Raw genomic sequence first — 24954 nt, forward strand, 5'->3', positions numbered from 1 at the left:
CAGTGGGCACACAAAATCTCTGGGGTTCAGAGGCCACACCCACTGGACTCCTAGTGGCCACAACTTATTAAGGTCTGAGAAAAAGTTCAGGACAGACCAGCATCTGGGGCCGTAAGGTAAGAACCACAACCACCACCTTTCCTGGTGCCTAATTGGTCCCAGCCTCTGTACTCTACTAGAGGTTTTTTCAGGTGCTGGGCCTGACAAGCAGCCAATAGACAGAGGCAGCAGGAGCTGCCTTAGGTCTCAAGGAACCTTAGGTCTTTTGCTGACTTGCTCCCAGACTGGTTGCTGGTAAAAGCCAGCCTAAGTGTGCAGCTTGGTCTTTCCATGTACACCCAGCAGAGGCAGCCACACACTGTGAATTGCTTATACCTCCAATAAGGTTTCTGAGGGCCAGTCACGGGCAGTGTTTTACACTAATCTGTACCCGGTTCACTCCTAAGAGGCCTAGAATGAACACATTCAATGGTCAGCTACAGACAGCATCAGAGTAAAAACCAACTAGTATTACAAGCAGCATATCCAATAGGAGAGCTCATCGGGCACCAAACACAGCTGAGCCAAATTCTGCTTTTTGTGGTCAGCACCTGTACAGCAGCTCACACACATTGAATGAGGTAGAGCCTCAGAGCCTGACCAAGTCCTGAATACCCTGCCCTGCTGGGTTAAGTTCCATAGGGGGGAGGAGGAGAGGCTTAGAGCTCAAGCATTCAAAGTGTGAGTTCCTTGGAGCCTATTGCATAGAGGGAAGGGCCACAAGCAGCCCCAGTGGCAGGCTCTCTCAGCCTTCCTCTCTAAGACCAGGGACTCCAAAGCTGAAAGAACTGCTGCAGAGAAGACAGTCAGCCCCACCCAACCTGAACCTGCTACTCACCTGCCTGGGGAGAAATAGAATTGGAGTATTTACCAGTGGCAGAGGGATTAGGCTCTGGAGTAGGGGTCCCTTTCCTCATACTGAGCTTCTGATCAAGAAACTTCCTGCCACATAGGGGTTCCCAGTAAGGTTGTACTCCCAACCTCGTAGCCCTAACCCACCAAGCTTGTAACCTGTGAAGGGGTTGGTGGGGTGAGGCCAGTCTGAGTTCACTCTTGAGTCTTTTTACAGAAGACTGCAGAAAGACTAGGCATCTTCAAGAGGAAGTAGAGGAAAATCTTAAGGAACTTGGGCCCTTTTTGGACCTGCTCTCAGTTCTAAGCAGTAGAAAGTCGATCCTTATACATAGGTTGGCCCCACAACAACACAACCAGAACAAAAAATGCAGACATAAACAGTGAACAGTGGTAGCTCTGGAAAGGTAGCCCAAACTAGGTTACAATGTCAGACATCAATCATACCTGAACACTGCCCAAGAAGACACAGAACCAACATGACCAGTAGTGGGTTGCAGACTGCAACAAAGCTACACTCAACTAGCCACACAAGCAGCACACCCAAAGGGGGATTTCAGCAGGCACCAGACCCCACTGAGAATAACTACAGCCCAGAGGACAGACACAGTACAGTGTTTAATATACATGATCAAGATTGACCCTTAGATCCAGCCAGCCTGAAGGATTAACTCCACCTATAAAAGGGCTAACAGCATCCGAGACTCACAACCAGAGAATAAATATAACTCTCAAGAAAGAGTCCTAGAACAAAGAGCTCATGTGGTCAAAAGATCAGTACCACTGAGTCCACCTTCCTCATAAAGACATCACAACAAATTTGGGAGTCAGAGCAGAGCTACCCAATACACAGACAAAATGGTCAGACAAAGAAATATGTTCCAAATGAATCAACAAGACAAACACCCAGAAAATAAATTAAATGAAATGGAAGTAACAAAACTACCAGACACGAGTTTAAAATAATGGTTATTAGAATGCTCTGGTATCTTATAGTAAGAATCGATGATCTCAGTGAGAACCTAAACATAGAGATAGTAAGCATTAAAAAGGACATTGAGGACATTGAGATAATAAAAAAGAACCAGTCAGAAATGGCAAATAAAATATCTGAAATGAAGACTGCTCTAGAAGTAATTAACATTAGGTTGGAGAAAGTGGAGAATCAAATCATTGATTTAGAGAACAAGATAACCATAGGCACAGAAGCAGAGCAGCAAAAGGAAAAGTATATCAACAAGGCTTGAGGAAACTCTAAGAGATCTCTGAAACAACATTGAGCAAAACAACATTCACATCATAAAAGTTACTGAAGGAGAACAAACACTTGATAACCCATTTGAAGGCATCATAGCTGAAAACTTCCCTAACCTGATAAAGAAAAAAGTCACACAAGTTTAAGAAGCACAAAGAGTCCCATTAAAGATGAACCCACAGACATGAAGACGAGACTAGGAGACATGGAGAGTGTGGTGGTTGCGGGGGTGGGGGGCACAGGGAAAACTGGATAGAAGGTGACGGAGGACAATCTGACTTTGGGTGATGGGTATGCAGCATGATTGAATGACAAGATAGCCTGGACATGTTTTCTTTGAATATATGTACCCTGATTTAAAAGAAAAAAAGATGAACCTACAAGGGCCTACACCAAGACACATCATAATAAAAATGCCAAAGATAAGACACAAAGAAAGAATCCTAAAAGCTGAAAGAGAAAAGCAATTAATTACTTGTAAAGGAGTCCCCATAAAGATGTGACATCTGATTTTTCAACAGAAACACTTCAGGCCAGAAGAGATTGGCAAGAAATATTTAAAGTGATGCAAAACAAGAACCTCTAGCGTGCGGAGGACCCGGGTTTGATTCCCGGCCAGGGCACACAGGAGAAGCGCCCATTTGCTTCTCCACCCCTCCGCCGCGCTTTCCTCTCTGCCTCTCTCTTCCCCTCCCGCAGCTAAGGCTCCATTGGAGCAAAGATGGCCCGGGCGCTGGGGATGGCTCTGTGGCCTCTGCCCCAGGCGCTAGAGTGGCTCTGGTCGCAACATGGCGATGCCCAGGATGGGCAGAGCATCGCCCCCTGGTGGGCAGAGCGTCGCCCCGTGGTGGGCATGCCGGGTGGATCCCGGTCGGGCGCATGCGGGAGTCTGTCTGTCTCTCCCTGTTTCCAGCTTCAGAAAAATGAAAAAAAAAAAAAAAGAAAAAAGAAAAAAACAAGAACCTACAACAACCAGGGCTACACAATCCACCAAAGCTATCATTTAAATTGAAAGAGAAATAAAGAGCTTCTCAGACAAAAAAAAAAAAAAAAAGTTAAAGGAGTTCATTACTACCAAATCAGGAATGAAAAAAATGTTCAAGAGCTTGCTATTAGAAGAAAGAAAAAAAAAATCGAGAGAAGAGGATTATATAGGTTTAAAGTGGCAATAAATAAGTACCTATCAATAATAACCACAAATGTAAATAAATTAAATGCTCCAATCAAAAGATACAAAGTAGACCCTGGCCATTTGGCTCAGTGGCAGAGCATCAGCTTGCTCTGTGGATTCCCTGGGTTTGATTCCTGGTCAGGGCAAACAGGAGAAGCGACCATCTGCTTCTCTACCCCTCCCCTTCTCTTTTCTCTCTTCCCCTACCACAGCCATGGCTCAATTGGTTTGAGCATATCAGCTCCAGGCACTGAGGATGGCTTTGTGGAGCCTCCACATCAGGCACTAAAAATAGCTCAGTTGAGAGCATGGCCTCAGATGGGCAGAGGTTGGTCCCAGATGGGGGTTGCCAGGTGGATCCTAGTCAGGGCACATGCAGGAGTCTGTCTCTCCCCTCCTTTCACTTGGAAAAGAAGAAAAAAATAAAAGGACAAAATAGCTGAATGGATAAGAAAACATGATCCATATATATGCCTTCTACAAGAGACCCACCAAAGAACAAAAGATACACATAAACTGAAAATGAAGGATGGATAAAAATACTCCATGCAAATGGAAATGAAAATAATCTGGGGTAGAAATACTTATATCTGACAAAATAATCTCTAAAACAAAGGCTATAGTAAGGGGTAAAGAATGCCTCTACATAATGATAAAAAGAGCAATCCAACAAGAGGATAGAACCATTGTAAATATTTATGCACCCAATATAGGAGCATTTAAATATATAAAGCAGATTTTGATGGACCTAAAGGGAAAGATCATCAGCAATACAGCAATAGTAGGGGACTTTAACACCCTCCTGACATTGATGCATAGTTCTTCCAGAAACAAAATCAACAAAGAAACAGTAGGCTTAAATGACACACTATATCAACTGGATTTAATTGATAGCTTCAGAACATTTTACCCCAACGTAGCAAAATATACATTCTTTTCAAGAAGTGCATATGGTACATTCTCCAGGCTATACTACATATTTGGACACAAAACAAGTCTCAATAAATTTAAGAGGGTGAAGTCATATCAAGCATCTTCTCTGATGACAATGGCACAAAACTAGAAATCAACTACAATAGAAAAACTGAAAAAAATTCAAATACTTAGAGGACAAACAGCATGTTATCAAATTACAAATGGATTAACAATGAGATCAAGGAAGAAATAAAAAATTTTTCTTGAAACAAATGAAAATGCACATACAACCCCAAATCTATGGGACACTGCAAAAGCAATTCTGAGAGGGAAGTTTATACCATTACAGGCATACCCCAGAAGCAAGAAAATTCTCAAATAAACTATCAAACCCACATCTAAAAGAAAAACAAAAACAAAGCCTAGAGGAAATAAGAAGGAGGAAATAATAAAGATCAGAGAAGAAATGACATAAAGGCTAAAAATGCAATACAAAAGATTAATGAAATTAAGAGCTGGTTCTTTTTTTTTTTTTTTTTTTTTTTTTTTGTATTTTTCTGAAGCTGGAAATGGGGAGATACAGTCAGACAGACTCCCACATGCACCCGACCGGGATCCACCCGGCACGCCCACCAGGGGCGATGCTCTGCCCACCAGGGGGTGATGCTTTGCCCCTCTGGGGCATAACTTTGTTGCGACCAGAGCCACTCTAGCGCCTGGGGCAGAAGCCAAGGAGCCATCCCCAGTGCCCGGGCCATCTTTGCTCCAATGGAGCCTCGGCTGTGGGAGGGGAAGAGAGAGACAGAGAGGAAGGACAGGGGGAGGGGTGGAGAAGCAGATGGGTGCTTCTCCTATGGGAATCGAACCTGGGACTTCTGCACGCCAGGCCGACGCTCTACTGCTGAGCCAACTGGCCAGGGCTTAAGAGTTGGTTCTTTTAAAAGGTAAACAAGCCTGACCAGGTGGTGGTGCAGTGGATAGAGCATCGGACTGGGATGTGGAGGACCCAGGTTCAAGACCCCGAGGTTGCCAGCTTGAGCGCGGGCTCATCTGGTTGGAGCAAAGCTCACCAGCTTGGACCCAAGCTCGTTGACTTGAGCAAGGGGTTACTTCGTCTGCCGTAGCCCATGGTCAAGACACATATGAGAAAGCAATCAATGAACAACTAAGGTGTTGCAACAAAAAACTAATGATTGATGCTTTTATGAAAAGCTATATGTAAAAAAATTGGACAACCTGGGTGAAGCGGATAAAATTCTAGGAAAATAAAGTCTTCCAAAACTGAGTCTAAAAGAACCAGAAAACCTGAGCAGACCAATTACAACAAATAAAATTAAAACAGTTATTAAAAACCTCCCAACAAAAGAAAGTCCTCGACCAGATGGTTTCATAGGTAAATTTTACTATACATTCAAAGAAGAAATAACATCTATCCTCAAATTATTCTAAAAAATTCAAGGGAAGCCTTCCAAGCTCATTTTACAAGGCATACATTATCCTAAATCCAAAACCAGGTAAAGACAGTACAAAGAAAGAAAACTATAACTTAATATCCCTGATGAACATAGATGCTAAAATTCTCAACAAAATATTGGTAAACTGGATCCAGCAACACATTAAAAAGATCATACACCACGATCAAGTAGGATTTACTCCAGGGAGGCAAGACAGGTACAATATTTGCAAATCAATAAACATGATTCATCACATAAACAAAAAGAAAGATAAAAACCACATGATCATATCAATAGATGCAGAAAAAGCATTTGATAAAATCCAGCATCCATTTATGATCAAAACTCTCAGCAAAGTAGGAATACAGGAACATAGTTCAAAATAATGAAGGCCATATATAACAAACCTATAGCTAACATCATACTCAATGGGCTAAAATTAAAATCAATCCCCTTAAGATCAGGAACAAGGAGGAGACAAGATGGCGCTGGAGTAGGCGGACGTACCAACATCTACCTCCCAGAACCAAAGTGGATTACAAACTAATTTTATGAACTATCATCTGGAAAAACCAACTTTGGACTAAACTAAGAGGACTCTTCAACCAAGGAGCACTGAAGAAGCCACACCGAGACTGCTTAGTGTATCCCAAGGTTCTCTTTACCATGCCACAGTCGCAGAGCTCCAGGGAAAAGCAACCTAGTCTCATCTCTCCAGGCAGAGAATAGAAGCTCCATATTCACGCATGCTGCAAATGGCCTTTCCAGTCTTCCTGAATCATTACCAGCTAGAAGCAGTGGTCATTGGGACTTGGACATGAGCTGCAAAGTATAGAATGGTGACAACAATTCCAGTGCCATGAGGACATTTCCTGGAATGTGGACTTTTCCTGGACTCCTGCTGCCTGTAACAGCTCCTAACAGACTGAACTGTGGTTGGGTTGCATTTTTCAGGAATTTGGCATGGTAATGGGGCCAACTTGGAACTGGTGAACATGTTAAGGACACTACTCTTTTATGGATTCTTGCTGTATTGGCCAAGAGTTTGCTTAAAGGCTTTTAATCACTGTAAAAAAAAATAGAAGACTGGATAAAGAAGATGGGGCACATATACACCATGGTATACTATTCAGCTAGAAGAAATGATGACATCGGATCACTTACAGCAGAATGGTGAAATCTTGATAACATTATGCGGAGTGAAATAAGTGAATCAGAAAAAACAAGAACTTCAGGATTCCATACATTGGTGGGACATAAAAATGAGACTAAGAGACATGGACAGGCGTGGGGTGGTTACGGGGGGTGGGGGGAGGGGAAGACGGAGAGGGGGAGGGGTACAAAGAAAACTGGATAGAGGGTGACAGAGGACAATCTCTCTTTGGGTGATGGGTATGCAACAGAAGTAAATGACAAGATAACCTGAAAATGTTTTCTTTGAATATATGTACCCTGATTTATTGATGTCACCCCATTAAAATAAAAATTTATATATATATAAAAAATAATAATAATCAGGATCCAAAAGGAAAAAAAAAAAAAAGGAACAAGACAGGGGTGCCCCCTTTCACAACTCTTATTCAACATAATTCTGGAAGTCCTGGTCACAGCAGTCAGACAAAAAGAAGAAATAAAAGACATCCAAAATTGAAAGGAAGAAGTAAAACTATTTTTGCTGACAATATAATACTGTATATAGAAATCCCTAAAGTCTCAGCCAAAAAACTAGTAGATCTGATAAATGAATTTGGCAAAGTGGTAAGATATAGAATTAATATTCAGAAATCAGTAGCTTTTTTATGCACCAACAATGAACAGTCAGAAAGAGAAATTAAGAAAATAATCCCATTTATTATTACAACAAAAATAAAGTACCTAAAAATAAATTTAACCAAGGAGATAAAAGACTTGTACTCAGAAAATTATGAGACATTGAAAAAAGAAAACAATGAAGATATTAATAAGTGGAAGCATATTTATTCCATGTTCATAGATAGGAAGAATTAACATAATTAAAATGTCCATATTACCCAAAGTAATCTACAGACTCAATGAAATTTCTATTAAAATACCAATGGCACACTTCACAGATCTAAAATAAAAATTTCTAAAATGTATAGGGAACCAAAAAAGAACCTGAATAGCCTCAGCAATCTTGAAAATGAAAAACAAAGTGGGAGGTATCGCACTTCCTCTTATCAAGCTATACTATATGGTCATTGTAATCAAAACAGCCTGTAATCAGCCTGACCAGACGGTGGTGCAGTGGATAGAGCATCAGACTGGGATACGGAGAACCCAGGTTCGAGACCTTGAGGTCGCCAGCTTGAGTGTGGGCTCATCTGGCTTGAGCAAAAAAGCTCACCAGCTTGGACCCAAGGTTGCTGGCTTGAGCAAGAGGTTACTCGGTCTGCTGTAGCCCCACGGTCAAGGCACATATGAGAAAGCAATCAATGAACAACTAAGGCGTTGCAACGGAAAACTGATGATTGATGCTTCTCATCTCTCTCCATTCCTGTCTGTCTGTCCCTATCTATCCCTCTCTCTGTCTTTGTAAAAAAAACAACAAAAACAAACAAGCAAAAAAAAACCAGCCTGTAATCAAAACTGGCATAAGCATAGGCAAACAGATCAATGCAACAGAACAGAGAACCCAGAAATAAACCCATGCCTTTATGGTCAATTGATATTTGACAAAGAGGCAAAGTGTACAATGGAATAAAAACAGTCTCTTTAATAAATGATGTTAGGAAAATTGTACAGGTACATGCAAAAAAATTTAAAGTAGACCACCAATGCCTTATGACTCAGCTATTTTACTTCTAAGAATATATTCTAAGAATCCCAAAACATGAATTCAAAAGAAGATATGCACCCCCATGTTCATTGCAGAATTGTTTGTAATAGTCAAGATCAGTTCACAGTCCAAGCATCCATCAGTGGACGACTGGATAAAACAGTTGTGGTACATTTACACAATGGAACACTATGTGGCCTTAAAAAAGAAAGACATCTATCTTACCTTTTGCAACAGCATAGATGGACCTGAAGATTAGTAGTAGTAGGAGGAGGAGGAGGAGGTGTGTTTTTAGCAAAAAAGAGAGAAAGAGATTGACAGACAGGAAGGGAGATGAGAAGCATCAACCTATACTTGTGGCACTTTAGTTGATTATTGATTCCGTCTCCTACGTGCCTTGACCAAGAGGCTCCAGCCAAGCTAGTAACCCTTTGCTCAAACCAGTGACCTTTGGGCTCAAGCCAGGGACTATGGAATGTTGATGAACTCATACTTGAGCAGACGATTCCATGCCCAAGGTGTCATCCTTGCGGTTTCAAACCTGGGACCTCCACATCTCAGGATGATGCTCTATCCATTGTGCCACCACTGGTAGGTGGACCTGGAGATTATGCTGAGATAAACTAGGCAGAGAAAGACAAATACCATATGATCTCACTTATAAGTGGAATCTAATGGACAAAATAAACTGAGAAACAAAATAGAAACAGACAGTGTCGCAGGGTACAGAATGAAAGCTGTCAGAGGGAAGGGGGAAGAGGGGATGATATAAGAAGGTGAAGGGATTAGTCAAAAACTTATATACATAACACATATCTATAGAAAACAGGGTAGCAATAGCCAGAGTGAAAGGGAGACAGTAGGGGCAGAAGGGCAAAGAGGGAGAAATGGGGGTGGAGACTTTTCATGAGGCATGGGGGGCATGATGTAGTGTGTAGAGGGTGTTATATTGAATGGGACATTTGAAATCATGTCGATACAATACATTAAAATTAAAAATATATATCAGGCAAATTTCAGTTTAGGGATATTTTACAAAATGAACAAAATTGTCAAAGTCATCAAAAAGTCTGAGAAACTGTCACAGCCGAGAAGAGCATAAGACATGAGTACAAAATGTAATGGTTATACTGGATAGAATCCTGCACCATAAAAGAGACATTAAGTAAAAAGTAATCTAAATAAAGTATGGACTTTAATAAATAAGAATTTTAATATTGGTTCATTTATTTTAATAAATGTGCCATATTAATAAGAAACTGAGTGGAGGATATGTGTAAACTCTCTGTACTCCAGTTTTCCTGTAAATCTAATAGCTCTAGAATCTTATTCAATCAAAAGCCTTGTTATATATATTTTTTTCAGCTTTATTGAGATACAATTAGTACATAATATTGTGTAAGTTTAAGGTGTACAATGTGATTTGGTACATATGTTACAAAATGATTAACACAATATAGTCAATGCATCTATTAACTTATGTGGTGAGAACATTTAAAATTTACTCTCGGACACTGTTGAGTATTTAGAGTGGGACAAAAGTAGGGTTAGTTGTTCATATGGAAAATAATGCAAGTAGTAAATAATAATACAAGGGGGCCATGGCCAGTTGGCTCAGTGTAGAACATCGGCCCAGCGTGTGAAGTCCCAGGTTTGATTCCTGGCCAGGGCACACAGGAGAAGTGCCCATCTGTTTCTTCACCCCTCCCCATTTCCTTTCTCTTTATCTCTCTCTTCCCCTCCTGCGGCCAAGGTTCCACTGGAGCAAAATTGGCCCAGGCACTGAGGATGGCTCCATGGCTTCCACCTCAGGTGCTAAAATTGGTCTGGTTGCAATAGAGCAACGCCCCCTAGTGGGCTTGCTGGGTGGATCCCAGTCAGGCGCATGCAGGAGTCTGTCTCTCTGTCTCCCTGCTTCTTCTCACTTCAGAAAAAGACAAAAAATAAAACAAAACAACAAACAATTTAATTGCCAGCTGAGCTCCCAATTCTGAAACATTGGCCAAGTCACTATCACTCTAAACCTGTTTTCTTGTCTTTATTTAAAAGCAGCAGGGCGACAGTGATGTCACAAAAAAATGACGAATTAGTACCCTCAGACAATAGTGCCTACACTTCAGCAATGACAAGAAAGACTCAACACCCCTTGGTGTTAAACATTCAGCAAACTAGAAATTGAAGGAATTTCTTTTAACATAACAGCCATAAATGAAAAACCCACAGTGAATAGGAGCATACACAAAAGACTAAAAAAGCTTTTTCTCAAGGACCAAGAACACAAAGATGCTCATTTTCAGTTCTATTGAAAATTACAAAACATATCTGTTGGGAATTAAAGAGGCTATAAATAAATGGAAAGATGTTATGTTTATAAATTGGAAGACTAAAATGAAGTCAATCCTAAAATTAATATGTACTGTGGATATTACATATATACATATAAAGAAATATAGTACTGAGATTGTTCACTTTGAAATTAAAAACAGCCTGACCAGGTGGTAGTGCAATGGATAGAGTGTCGACCTGGGACACTGAAGACCCAGATTCAAAACTCCAAGGTCGCTGGCCTGAGTGCAGGCTCACCAGCTTGAATGCAGGATCAAGGGCTTGAGTGTGGGATCATAGACATAGATGACCATTTTCACTGGCTTGAGCCCAAAGGTCGCTGGCTTGGGCAAAGAACCCCTCTGGTCAAGGCACTTATGAGAAGCAATTAATGAACAATTAATGTGCCACACTACAAGTTGATGCTTCTCATCTCTCTCCCTTCCTGTCCCTCCCTCTTTCTCGCTAAAATAAAATAATAAAATGAAATAAAATAAAAACCAAAAATGGGTAGGCCATATGATTTCTAAGATTTCATTCCATTTAAATTTTTTTTCCCTATTACCCAGAGAGGGGTGCAGAAAGGGATTTAAAAGTTGGCCATCAGCTTTTTAATGCCCTACTCTAAAATCTGAGGGGATTAACAAGGAACACAAGACAATTCAGGAACATGTCTGACATAAAATAAAAACAAGAAAAATATCTTGGAGACAATAGAAAAGATAAAACTATAGAAAAGCAATTTTTATATGCTTAGAGAAATATGAAAAGATAATGAAACCTTATCATGAAAGATAATCAGCAATTTTAGAAATTAAATAATTGCCAACATAAAAATTCAATTAACTGGTTTAAAGAAAACATTGAGAAAATGCTCAGAAAAGACTAACATTTGTCAATCAAATAGAAAATAGGTTCTCAGAATAGAAGGAAAACAGAGACCTAAAAGGTTTAACATACGTTTGAGGAATAAACAAAAAATTAAAAAATTTCCCCTAGCGCTATAGGACATCCTTAGGTCGAAAAGATTCACTAACAGCAAGGATATAAGGAAGTGCAAGACATTATCATGCCAGCTTGACTGGTGGTGGTGCAGTGGATAGAGGCATCGACCGGGGACACTGAGGTCCCATGTTCAAAACTCAGAGGTCGCTGCCTTCAGTGTGGGCTCATCCAGCTTGAGTGCAAGGTCACCACCAGCCTCAGCATGAGATCACTGACAGGATCCCAAGGTCACTGACTCGCTAGAGCCCCCGGGTCAAGGAATGTATAAAAAGCAATCAATGAACAACTAGGGCAGTGGTTGGCAAACCACAGCTCTTAGTAACAATGTACCTACCTATATAGTTTAAGTTTAAAAAATTTGGCTCAAAAGAAATTTCAATCGTTGTACTGTTGATATTTGGCTCTGTTGACTAATGAGTTTGCCAACCACTGAACTAGGGTAACATAATTATGAGCTGATGCTTCTCATTTCTTTTTCATGTTTCTCTCTCGCATGCGTGTGCACACACATCCACCTACCCACCCACAAAGACATCATGCCATTGTATATGTCTAAAAAGCAGCTTCTTAAAGATATCTGAAGAGCATAGGAATGGGGCAAAAATGTATATAATCTATAATAGAAGAAATAGAATGGCATTAGATTTCACAATAACTTAGGAAGCAAAATAAAATGAAGTAACTTCTGAAAAATTCTATATCCAATTAAACTGCCAAGTGTGATTATACAATATTTGCAAATTTCAGAAAACTTACTGTTTCTTTCCTAGAAAGTAACAATTTTAAGATCCACCAAGAGAGCCCAAGAAACAATGGCTTTCTAACAAAAAATGTTAATTATTTCATATTCTTAGAATATGGTCTAGTAGGCTTAGAGAGCAACCAGATTAATTTGAAGTAGAAGAGCTAATGTTTCCAAGATGAGGTCTTTGAGAAAATGTAACTTGATAGAAAATATGAAGTATTTGAAAAGATTAAAGCTATGGTAATTACATAGTAATAGCACCTGAAAAAAAGAACAGAAAAGCTTCAAATAAAGACACTGAACTGTACAAGTAAATATAATTACAGTTCAGCACTTGATTCAGCAGAAAATAGTCATGATAATGTAAATGGTAATGAACCAACTAGAAAATAATAGAAGAGAAAGTTCTTATGCAAATAATTAAATCTTCATGTCATATGAGAAAGCAAATTAATAATGTAAATTGGTTTATCAAGAAAAAGCAGTGGTCCCAGTCAAAACTGGGAATTATGACAGGGGTTTAGGGGCATACTTGTTTTTGTTTTCTTTACACCATGATGATTTTTTAAATAAGTAAAAATAAAAGTTTAAATAATTTTCATTCATTCTTTTCTTAGTATATCCAGGCACCTGGGCCAAAATAATCACACAATTTGCATATAGCTACTTGCAGTGAAATGTGATTTAAGTATTCAAACTTGTGATAAAAGCAATATTTCTATTAGAACTTAACAGTGAATTCTTAACTTTTTTTTTTTTTTTGCATTTTTCTGAAGCTGGAAACAGGGAGAGACAGTCAGACAGACTCTCCCGTAAGCGCCCGACCGGGATCCACCCGGCACGCCCACCATGGGGGCGATGCTCTGCCCATCCTGGGTGTTGCCATGTTGCAACCAGAGCCACTCTAGCGCCTGAGGCAGGGGCCACAGAGCCATCCTCAGCGCCCGGGCCATCTTTGCTCCAATGGAGCCTTGGCTGCGGGAGGGGAAGAGAGAGAGAGAGAGGAAGGCGCGGCAGAGGGGTGGAGAAGCAAATGGGCGCTTCTCCTGTGTGCCCTGGCCGAGAATCGAACCTGGGTCCACCGCTCGCTAGGCCGACACTCTACCGCTGAGCCAACCGGCCAGGACCGAATTCTTAACTTTTTAAAGTAATCTTTATAATAGCTAATGTTTACTTAGTACTTAATCTATTTTTTGAAACTTCAAAATATTTTAGATTTATAATTATTTGTGTGTGTGTTGAGACATAGGAACAGATAGGGACAAACACAGGAAAGGAGGGAGATAAGAAATACCAATTCTTCATTGTGGCTCTTTAGCTGTTCATTGATTAGTCTTTCATATGTGCCTTGACCAGGGAGCTACAGCAGAGCGAGTGATCCCTTGCTCAAGCCAGCGATCCCACACTCAAGCTGGCGACCTCAGGGTTTCGAACCTGGGTCCTCTGTGTTCCATTCCAACGTTCTATCCACTGCAACACCACCAGGTCAGGCAGATTTATAATTTTTATCACTTAATATTCAAAATAATCCTATGAGGTTGGTCCTACTATTACATACACCATTTTATATGTGAGAAAACTGAGTTCAGAGTTTACACAGCTTGCCCAAAGTTATACCTAGACTTGACGTAAACTTTCGGATGTCAAACCGCACAGTACATTTTCCTTAACTATCCAAAGGTAAGAATACAATTAATGAGTTTTGATTTTTCAGGTTTCATTTTTCTTCTTTTTAACAAAGAAAATCGCAGTTCTTTTTTGCTTTATAAACATACATGTGAACACTGACAAGATGGATATAAGAACTATAAGCGACAAAATTAAATAGCAACATTAACAAGATGATGGATTTGATGTCATGTGTCAGTCTATTACAAATCCACAGCACAATGATCACATATTAAATTTGAATGGCATCAGTTAAGTAAAAATGGCCCATCTGGCAGATTCATTTAGACCTGACCAAACCTGCTTTAAGAAAAACCACTTTGTACATGAAGTAATTTATTGCTTTGGTGTTCTTTGTATTAAGATGTCATGGAAGGATTAAATAGAAACATGTGAAGTCATTTGTTCATTTATTCATTAATATGTTGTCAAATTCAGTTTTTTATACACTATGGTGTTTATTCCATTTTCTGTACTATTAGATATACATATTTAAAAAAATATTTAACTTATTTTTATGAAGAAATTAAATATTTTCTGAAAAAAATTATTTTATTGTTCTCTAGCAACAAACCTGAAACAAGTCTCATCCAACTCAATTAACTCATTTAAATACCTCTGCACCATGGCAATTTGTCTAAAGATCTAGTTTACACAATTCTATTCCACTTAACACTGTTTTACCCTGTTACATAGTATATAATTAAAGAACATTTTTGTAATAAACATGTTTCTTTTGATATAATACAGAATGAGTTTATCCCACATCCCAGCAATCACTCAAATATATTAAAAATGTACCCTTCTTAAAAGGCATACACATTTACAGTTTCAAATTTTTATTGTTTTAAAATTCTACATGTCTTTTACAATACAATATTTTGTTATTTAAATGACCTCTAAATGGTTAATGTACAATGAATGTTTTTTCTGAAACTGAACCATGAATTTTAATTTCATCAATATAATCATTCTAAACAGATTAATAAAGATGTTGGGAAGGCTTCAGTGCTGCATTTGAAACTGTCAAGAGCACCAACTCTTCCCTTTAGAACCCAGGTGAGCAATCTGTTGAAAGTGCTGTAAAAGACTGCTAATTATGGCTGACCTTAAAAATCAAATTGAGTTTTTTTTGGTCTGTTTTGAAACATCAAAGGGCATTTAAAAAAATAAATGAAACAATTTGCTTTAGTAATCTTCAGAGGCAAACTCAAAATTATGATTATCTGCATGCAATAACATTTCTCTTTCTTTAAATAGTTTTGAAGAATTTACACATTTTATAAAGAACGTGTTAAAGAGTGCAAGTTTTTTGCTATTGATTTCACAAAAGGACAAATGCTGGTAATAACAACTAACATTTAATATCTAAGTTCAAGCTAATGTATATGTAACAGGCAATTAATATGGCTAATCATAAGCCACAATGCACAGGGTATGCCCTTTGAAAAAATGAACTAATTTGGTCCACATTTCTAGTTATTTGGGTAAAAACAAAAACAAAACCATTTTAATTCAGCCAAGTGTCTTAATGAATTTATTGTTCCTAAAGTATAGCCAGTTAAAAAGTAAATGATGTACACCAATGAAGCATACTGTCATGTTGACTTTTGTATAAAAAGATGGCCTGCTGCTTTTGGAGTGATGAATACTGTATGACAAATCAGGAAAATGTCACAGAATGAATTCTTTTCTTCCTTAAGTCATACTTTCTTATTCCACGACACAGCTTTCACTCTGTAAAACTTTGTCCCCAAAGGAACTTTAAATCTGTTTTGTGCCTAAGAAGGAAAGAAACCAAATTACACAGGTACCATCACATCACACTACTCAATTCTAGAATATTGGGGGAGTCTTTGTCAAACTATACATGATCTACCCCTCAGCAGGTGAAAATATGTATATTGAGCCATTAATACTGATCGAAGAATACAGTCCAAATAATACAAATAATACAGTATACAGTGAACCATAAGTAGTTACTTTAAAGTATCAAAGAAACCTTTATACTACATAGTTTAAGCTCTCTATTAGTGTTTCGGAGCACAGGGGCCCAAAATTACAGTTAATTAGGGAGAAGTCTCACTAGATTTCATTGACTGTATTGTACTGGCATTGCTAATAGTACAGTCAGGTGCATTTTTAGCTGTGAAATATCTTCTTCAATGGCATTACTATATGAAAATAAAAAATATCAACTCTATAGCAGATTCACTTTCAATCAACAGTTAGGCTGTGTTCTTTTTTGTACATAAAAACACTAATATCAATAGTCATAGATCATAGAAAAACTACTTGTAGTAGTTTTTCTACATAGATCAATGGATTGTTGGTAATCTACCTCTAATAGCCAAAGATAAAAAACAGAAATACTTATAAAATTGCTGGGTCAAACTCACATTCAATTTTTTTTTTAAAGATTTTATTCATTTTAGAAGAGAGTGAAGGGGGGGGGGGGGGGCTGGAAGAGTCAACTTCCATACATGCCTTGACCAGGCAAGCCCAGGGTTTTGGACCGGCGACCTCAGTGTTCCAGGTCGACACTTTATCCACTGAGCCACCACAAGTTAGGCTCATTAAATTCAAGGTCTAACTCTAGTGAGTAAAAATGCCAAGGATAGCATTATTAAAGATTTCTGTATAAAGTAGTATAAACATTTTCTACATAATTCCTAGGTTTTTAATATATGATATAGTTTTTACCTTTTTGGCTTGACAGTATTCCTTTTCCATTACTTTTCCAAGAACCCAGGGTCTTCTAGATGCACCTGAAGCTATTCAAACAAATTGTTAGTTTCTTTTTAAAAGTACAGTTATAATTATCTTAAAAATTTAAGTGCCAGAACCAAAACAGACTAATACATTTCCAAGAATAAGAGAATGAGTTAGACTTTTCAAATTGCTGATATCACAAAAATGTGTAACGATTTACAAAACAACATTGAATTCATTCTACTTTCCAACCAGTAATTTTGGCTTTATTTATTCATTAAATATAGGTGGTAAGTAAAATCAGAGAACTAATGAAGTTAAAGAAATACAAATAATCTAAGTATAAATCATAAACCTAAAGAATTCTAAATTAGCTGAACATTGCCATCTATTGAAAGTGATAACAAAGACGACCTTATCAATTCTGAAAGCAGTTAGGCAGACAAAATTTATTTTATAGGTTCTTAAAGCAATGCTTTTAACACCAGTGTTCAAGTACAGAAACTGCACCTTTCTCACATCTGTCCTCCTCAGGGCCTGGCAGTGTAGTGTGAAGACAGTTGGTGTACAAGACACAACAAGGGTTAGGAAGCAAAGCAAGTCTAGAAGGGTAGTACTTGAGTAAAAGGGAGACGGAAAATGGGAGAGGAGACAATCAAAAAGCTAGTCCTCACAGTGCCCAAGTGTGACAAACTGAGAAGAGGCAAATACTCAATCTCTTTAAATTCATCATAAATTATCATAAAAACTTCATTTCAAAAGTACTCTGGCCAATAAATTATCTGTCTAGGCTAAAGTCTTTGAGATTCCCAAAAGAAGCCTGAATTGATTTTTATTCCATAAATAAATATACAGTGGGGTCCTCAGGTTACGACACAGTTCCGTTCCTATGACAGTGACATAAACCGAATTTTGGTGTAAGTCAAATCATACCTTAGCCTAACACAAATGGAACACTTGCAATTTTTAACAGTCTAAACTGGGGTCAATAAGCACAATGGGGGAAGCCAACTCCTTCACTCATATACACTGCATTACTGAGTACTCATCCACACACAACCAAACTAGTTTGCCCACGTAGTCTGTAAGTACGATGCGAATGGTGTAAGCCAAAACACTCACGTGTCAATTTTTTAAAGTTTTTATGGGAGTGAGCGTTGTAAACTAGAAATGTTGTATGTCGAGACTGTCATAACCCGAGGACCCCCTGTAAATGAAAGATTTCCTAAAAAACCATCAGAAATGTACAGACATAGACACTATTACATGATAGAGCCCCTGGACCACAGGATGTGAAATATACTATGATGAGTAATATAGCATTTCAGACAATTCATGGTCCTGAAAAGAATCCTTCACAATGAAATGCTTATGTTTTACATATGAGGACTTATGAGTCCCTCTGTCTCAGGCATAAAAACACTCTTAGAATCCACGCATTCGCAGGGCAACAACAGAGGGGTAGGGTAGCATTACCACAGTTGGTATTCTCTGCTCTGTATTCCTCAAAAAAAGGGTGGGGTGGTGCAGTGCTATGGTAAATTATATAACATCGTTAAATAAATTATTTTCTGCAAGACTAGTGAAAGCCTTTAGAATGATATTCTGCACTGCGAGTCTCTGAGTAGGCAGTGTTACCAAAACTTAAACATTGAACTCCTTATTCTTAGGATATGCACACTGAAAATATTTAAAGATAAAGGAACATGATATAATTTAGCCTCATATGGTTCTGGAAACAAAATGTGCACACAACATGTTGTATATAATTATATATTTGTACATTTAGACATAGACATATAGAAATAACAGAAATGGGGTAAAATGTTAGAAACAAAAGGTGAACATGGGTAAAAGTATATGGATATTTTTGTACCATACTTATGCTATTTTTTGGTAAATTTAAAAATGATTTTCAGGCCCGACCGGACGGTGGCACAGTGGATAGAGCGTCAGACTAGGATGTAGAGGACCCACGTTCAAGACCCCGAGGTCGCCAGCTTGAGCGCAGGCTCATCTGGTTTGAGCAAAAGCTCACCAGCTTGGACCCAAGGTTGCTGGTTCAAGCAAGGAGTTACTAGGTCTGCTGCAGCCCCACGGTCAAGGCACATATGAGAAAGCAATCAATGAACAACTAAGGTGTTGCAACGGAAAACTAATGATTGATGCTTCTCATCTCTCTCCGTTCCAGTCTGTCTGCCCCTATCTATCCCTCTCTCTGACTCTCTCTCTGTCATATAAAAAAAAAAAATTTCAAGTAAAAGTTTCAACAAATGCAAAACAAAAACCACACACAAAGAATATCACAGAAAGAAAAAGTTCATTGTTTCGAAGGTACAGAACCAGTAAGTTGTAAGCATATCTTATTTCTCATAGTTACCTGGAAAACATACATATTTATGTGTATTCTATATAACTCACCACCAACAGCCATGATAAAGTAATCATGTGACATTGGCCTACTTTAGGAATTGGAATTTGACCAGGTTATAATTTAAATAGGAATAGTAATCAAATAAACATACATTCTTGTTTTACTAGTTAAGTATTCCAAGGTATCAATTCTGTTCTTTTGAAATTCTTCAAAGTAATAGAAAAAAATTGAAAATAAAGGGAGGATCCCTTTCCCTATCACTTTTACTCTAGTATGGTGTACATTTTTATGTGCCCACTTAAACCTAATTGCATGGTTTCCCTTTGGCACCAGGTGGAGATGAAGATGAGAAGAGACCCAGACTTCCTGAGACTACTATTCATTGAATGATTACCACTGTTTCATAAGCCCAACACTGAAAAAATTTCCTTCTAAACAGTAAAAACCTTTTCCCTACAGGCATTTAAAATATAAAAATCATGGCCCACTAAAGAATAATAAAGAATATGTATCAAGAAACAATCAGTTAAAACCATAGGAAGAACTACTGTAAAATGAAAAACCTTTGTCCTAACATAATTTCATCTGAAATTGTGTGTTCTTGGACTCTAGGGAAGAGAAAAATGCAAATATAAACAAATGAGAGAATAGGAATGGATATGAAGAGGAATGCAGTAAAAAAACAGGTTGCCATATATAAATACAGAGAATGGTTTCTACAAGTCAAAGAAAAGTCTGTTGTGGAACCAAGAATAGAAGTTTTACCTGAGTACAAGTACAACACATCATTAAAAAAAACATCAATGTGAGAGGGAGAAAAGTAAGACCCATGTATGATATATTCTTTTCCCTTCCTAAAGGGAATTATATTTCTTGGGTAAAAAAAATTACTTTTTAATATTGATCAGTATAGTGATAGCAGGTCTTTCATCTTCATTCTCTTATTTTGAGGAAAAAAAAGATATTAGGTCTAGGTAAGGGGGTGGAAACACAGCTTGTGGTAGCAAAGAGCTATTTATTTTGAGCCTGATTTTAGATTAGACTTATATTAAGTAGTCCAAAAATTTTTAAAAATTTATACTTGATTGATGAGACTAGTTTATTACATCAGACCCAGGAATCACTGGTCCATAGATACAATTTATAAAGCCTTCAGCAAAATCACAAATTATTTAAACTTGGTAGGTTTTGTTTTTTGTTTTTTTGAGATTTGAAAGCTAGAGACAGAGAGACAGGGAGAGGAGAAACATCTACTTGTGTCACTTCCAGTTGTTCACTGATTCCTTCTCATGTGTGCCTTGACCGGGGGAGAGAGGGCCACAGCAGAGCAAGTGACCCCTTGCTCAAGCCAGCGACTTTTGAGCTCAAACAAGCAACCATGGGATCATGTCAATTACCCCACACTCAAGCTGGTGAGCCTGAGCTCAAGCCTAATGAACCCACACTCAAGCCGACAACCTCAGGGTTTCGAACCTGGGTCCTCAGCATCCCAGGCTGATGCTCTATGCACTGCGTCACCACTGGTCAGCCCAAATATATCTAAACTTGAAAGATATTTTTTAAAGTCATATAATAGACATTATAATTTAATATATATATATATTTTTTTTCTTTCATTTTTCTGAAGCTGGAAACAGGAAGAGACAGTCAGACAGACTCCCACATGCGCCCGACCGGGATCCACCCGGCACACCCACCAGGAGCGACGCTCTGCCCACCAGGGGGCGATACTCTGCCCATCCTGGGCATCACCATGTTGTGACCAGAGCCACTCTAGCACCTGAGGCAGAGGCCACAGAGCCATCCCCAGCGCCCGGGCCATCTTTGCTCCAATGGAGCCTTGGCTGCGGGAGGGGAAGAGACAGAGAGGAAAGCACGGCGGAGGGGTGGAGAAGCAAATGGGCGCTTCTCCTGTGTGCCCTGGCCGGGAATCGAACCCGGGTCCTCCACACGCTAGGCCGACGCTCTACCGCTGAGCCAACCGGCCAGGGCCAATTTAATATATTTTAAAAGAGCTTATTATTGCCTTTTTTAACCGTTTAAGTGTTGACAAAGTCATTAAAAAATAAAGTAGAAACACAGGATGATAAATAAGATAGAAAAGACACTTTATAATTTGGCAAAAAAGTAATGTTATATCCTCTTTACTTCAAGTTTATTATTTTAGTTTTGAATGTGACACTTACCACCCTCACCTGGTTTGAGATCCAGGGCAGGCAAAGACTCTGAATGCAGAAAATAGAGGGTTGGACTAACAGTAAACAGTACGTAATTGTCATGGCGTTCATCTAGGATGATGAGTACCAAATCTCCCACCTGAAAACTGAATAAAGAATACCATATTATTGCCTGAAAAGTTTAGTATCACCCTATCCTGAAAACTTCAAGTTTATATTTTTCAGTGTTTAATTATATATATATTGAAATATTATCAGTGCAACATTAATTTTTGCTTTTACATTACATATATATTTTAACTCTATCGAGATCCTAATGGGAATGCTGGTCACAAATAGAAAATGTTCAAAGAATGATGCTAGCGACTGTAGCAGATGAAAAATATTTTAAAAATAATCTTTGTTACTATCTATTGTTTTAAGAACATAAGACATGAAGAGAGAAAAAAAAAAAAAACCCACTACAGTTCATCTAGTTGTATGAAGAAGATATTCATCCTATTAATATAATCTTTCATTTATAGTTGCAGTGGCGAAGAAATTATCAATACTATACACTACACCAGAGGTTCTCAGAGTGTGCCCCCTACATTTCCAGGTGCGCCCTATGGTATTCCAGAGAAATATGTGCCTGTTGGGGATCAAAAAACCAACAGGGTTTTTGGAGTTTAGATATTTGGGGGACAGAGGTATAAGAAATTGGCTGTAAGCTGACAGTCTGCCCAACCCCCTACCTCACTTGCCTGATTAGGTTGCAAAAGGTTGTTAAGCTGTGGTGCTGGATTGTTTACACCACCCCCTATGTTCCCCAGAAAGACTGGAGGCAAGTTTCTTCAATCCTTTGTTTGGTGTAAAGTTAAGATGATATATATGGTGGGGCTTTTCTGCACTTGGTAAAATTCTTGGGTTGCCTTACAAACATGATCAAAGATCTCATTGATTTGCTAATGGCCCACTTTGCCCTATAAATAAAGCAAGATGAGGTTTTTCAGCGCACTTTGTTTTTGCCAGCAGCAATTACAGGGCCCTCCCGGACCCTGTATTTTCTTAATTTCGCACTGTTCCCAACTCAGGACCTGGAATTACTGGCTGCGCTGGTTTGCGGCAGATGTAAAAATATATATATATAGTTACTCTATTATACCATTTCATTACAGAAATACCGCTCTTTTTGTTAACACATCATTATTATATTTATTATTAACACATCATTATATTATTTTTAGATAAATACACCCAAATACAAAATATTCAGTTCAATGAACCTGGATCTTTAGAATTATGGGCACTGAAATTCATTTTCATTAACAATTCAGTATTATTCAGCTCAGTAAAATTTTTTGCACAGAAAAAACCACATAAAATATAAATAAAATACTTACTCTCTAATAGCTATCTTCTCAGAATGCCTTGAGGACACTGAAGACATGCTTTGAGACATCTAAAAAAATAATAAAAATAAATTGTTCATAAAGGTTACATAATTAAAGTACAACATTTATAAGGTTTTTATTGCAAAAATTTTGTTGAGTGTTACATATATTAAATTATATTGGTCAGATACATGAACATATATGGTAACTCTAAGAATCACTAGTTAATGACCACCATAGCTCAATAAAAACTAATAGAAATAATCCTTTCGATGGCAGATCTTTATGATGAAATACAATGAAAAATATTTTTAAATGTTAAGATCAACTGGGCAATAAAAAACTTACCAGTCTTTGATTTAACCGCTTATTTTCTTCTTCTTTTAATTGTAATGTCTACAGAGAAGAAAAGAGACCTACGGTTTATTGCTGTACCTAACTCAAATCTAAACAAGAAATGTCAAAATTTTCTTAAACTTCAGATTAATGTTTGGTTATAGTAGAAAAGTTAGTGGAAAATAATTTCTCATAGATCCTTTCCCACTGTTTTATTTACTCGCTTAAAAGAGAATTAGAACACTTTTAGTATAATTACCTAAGCCAAGAGTTCTCGGAAGTTTACATCATATCACTTGAGGAACTTTTACGTATGCAGTTAAAATATCTGAGATTTATCCCAAAAACTCTGGTAGTAGGTCCAGCTTAAGAGGAGGGACCTGCACATACCCCAGTTGATTCTGATGTAAGTGACCATAAAACCCTTTAATAACAAATAAAATGCATGCTAGAAAACAAGTTGTACAATTTTGACTATATTTTTAAAAGATAAGCTTGTAAAGAGCAAAAAAACCCTGCTAAATTTAACTCTTAAAAAGCTTAAGGAATGAAAAATGGTCTATAAACAAAGATGCTAAATTTAAATCAAAATTACATTATCTGATAGTACAGCTGGGAGAAAACCACTTACTGCCAATTTTTTCACTGGCGATGTTCATGTCAATCTCTAGAAAAGACAACTTTTCTTCATCATCCATATATTCTATTCTTGCCCAATGCAGGGTAAGTATTTAATCCTTTGTTTTTTGAAATGTAAAAATCCTACTTAGTGTTTTAATAAATTCTGAGCTATGATTAAAACTATTATTGTACATCTTTATTTTATAGACTACTTATCTTTTCTCTAATACAGACTTCATTTAATGGAAAGATATGACAAATAAGAAGCCTGAAATAATATTGCCAATTATTTAGCTACTTCTCAAAATATTAATAAAAAAAATAACCATTAAAAAAAGATCGCCTAACCAGGTGGTGGCACAGTGGATAGAGTGTTGACCTAGGATGCTTAAGACCAGGTTGGAAACCCCAAAGTTGCCAGATTGAACATGGGATCATGGACGTGACCCCATGTTTGTTGGCTTGAGCCCAAAAGGTGCCCAGCTCAAGCAAGGGGTAAATGGATTAGCTGGGGCCCTCTGGCCATGTGAGAATCAATTAATGAACAAATAAAGTGCTGCAACTATGAACTGATGCTTCTCATCTCTCTCCTTTCCTATCTGTCTTTGTCCCCCCCCCCCCCAACTAAAAACAATCTAATTTATAAACACAGAGTATGTTTTCAGCACAGGGTTGGTTTACTTAACTGCATCCTCAGAATGAACATATTACATATTACACTTAAAACAATTTACTTACTCGTTCTAACAGAATTATCCTCTGTTTTTCTTCAGATAGCATATGAACATTTTCTCTAAGAGAGAATGAATTATTTTAGTTTAAAATAATTTTTCAAAAGAATTTTAGAAATTTAACTATTACTACTACTAAACAAGTTACTTTAAAATTTAAGGGTCTGTACTAAATTTTCTAAAGCATCCTGCTTGAATGAACTAGGGTACATTTCAATGGTCTACAATCTTTGTACCAGAGGTCCTGAACTTGGACATATAAACCTTTTGAAATTATAAACAAAATATTTGTCTATGTCCTTTTCTAGAATGTCTTTAAAATGTCAAGGTTTTGGTTTTTGTTGTTTGTTTTTCAGGGATTAAGAACCTTCTCCTTCCTATTTGTGGATGAATCCGTGTTATAA

At 37.9% G+C, this 24954-nt stretch overlaps 1 protein-coding gene across 3 annotated transcripts in view; it reads right to left on the reverse strand.

Moving 5' to 3' along the window:
• Positions 1 to 9661: 9661 nt before the first annotated feature.
• RB1CC1 (RB1 inducible coiled-coil 1) overlaps positions 9662 to 24954 on the reverse strand; it is a 118029-nt gene continuing 102736 nt past the window's right edge. For 2 of the 3 annotated variants that reach the window (XM_066266118.1, XM_066266119.1), the window contains 6 exons: positions 24558 to 24612; positions 23211 to 23258; positions 22872 to 22930; positions 21499 to 21635; positions 16930 to 17000; positions 9696 to 16007 (listed from right to left, as the gene is read on the reverse strand). In XM_066266118.1, the coding sequence (XP_066122215.1) occupies positions 15930 to 16007; positions 16930 to 17000; positions 21499 to 21635; positions 22872 to 22930; positions 23211 to 23258; positions 24558 to 24612 (448 nt within the window). In that variant the 3' untranslated portion in view covers positions 9696 to 15929. Of the gene's footprint in view, positions 16008 to 16929; positions 17001 to 21498; positions 21636 to 22871; positions 22931 to 23210; positions 23259 to 24557; positions 24613 to 24954 lie in introns of all 3 variants that reach the window. The other variant, XM_066266121.1, reaches the window with a different exon arrangement.

Source organism: Saccopteryx bilineata, chromosome 3, assembly GCF_036850765.1.
Source record: "Saccopteryx bilineata isolate mSacBil1 chromosome 3, mSacBil1_pri_phased_curated, whole genome shotgun sequence".
NCBI lineage: Eukaryota > Metazoa > Chordata > Mammalia > Chiroptera > Emballonuridae > Saccopteryx > Saccopteryx bilineata.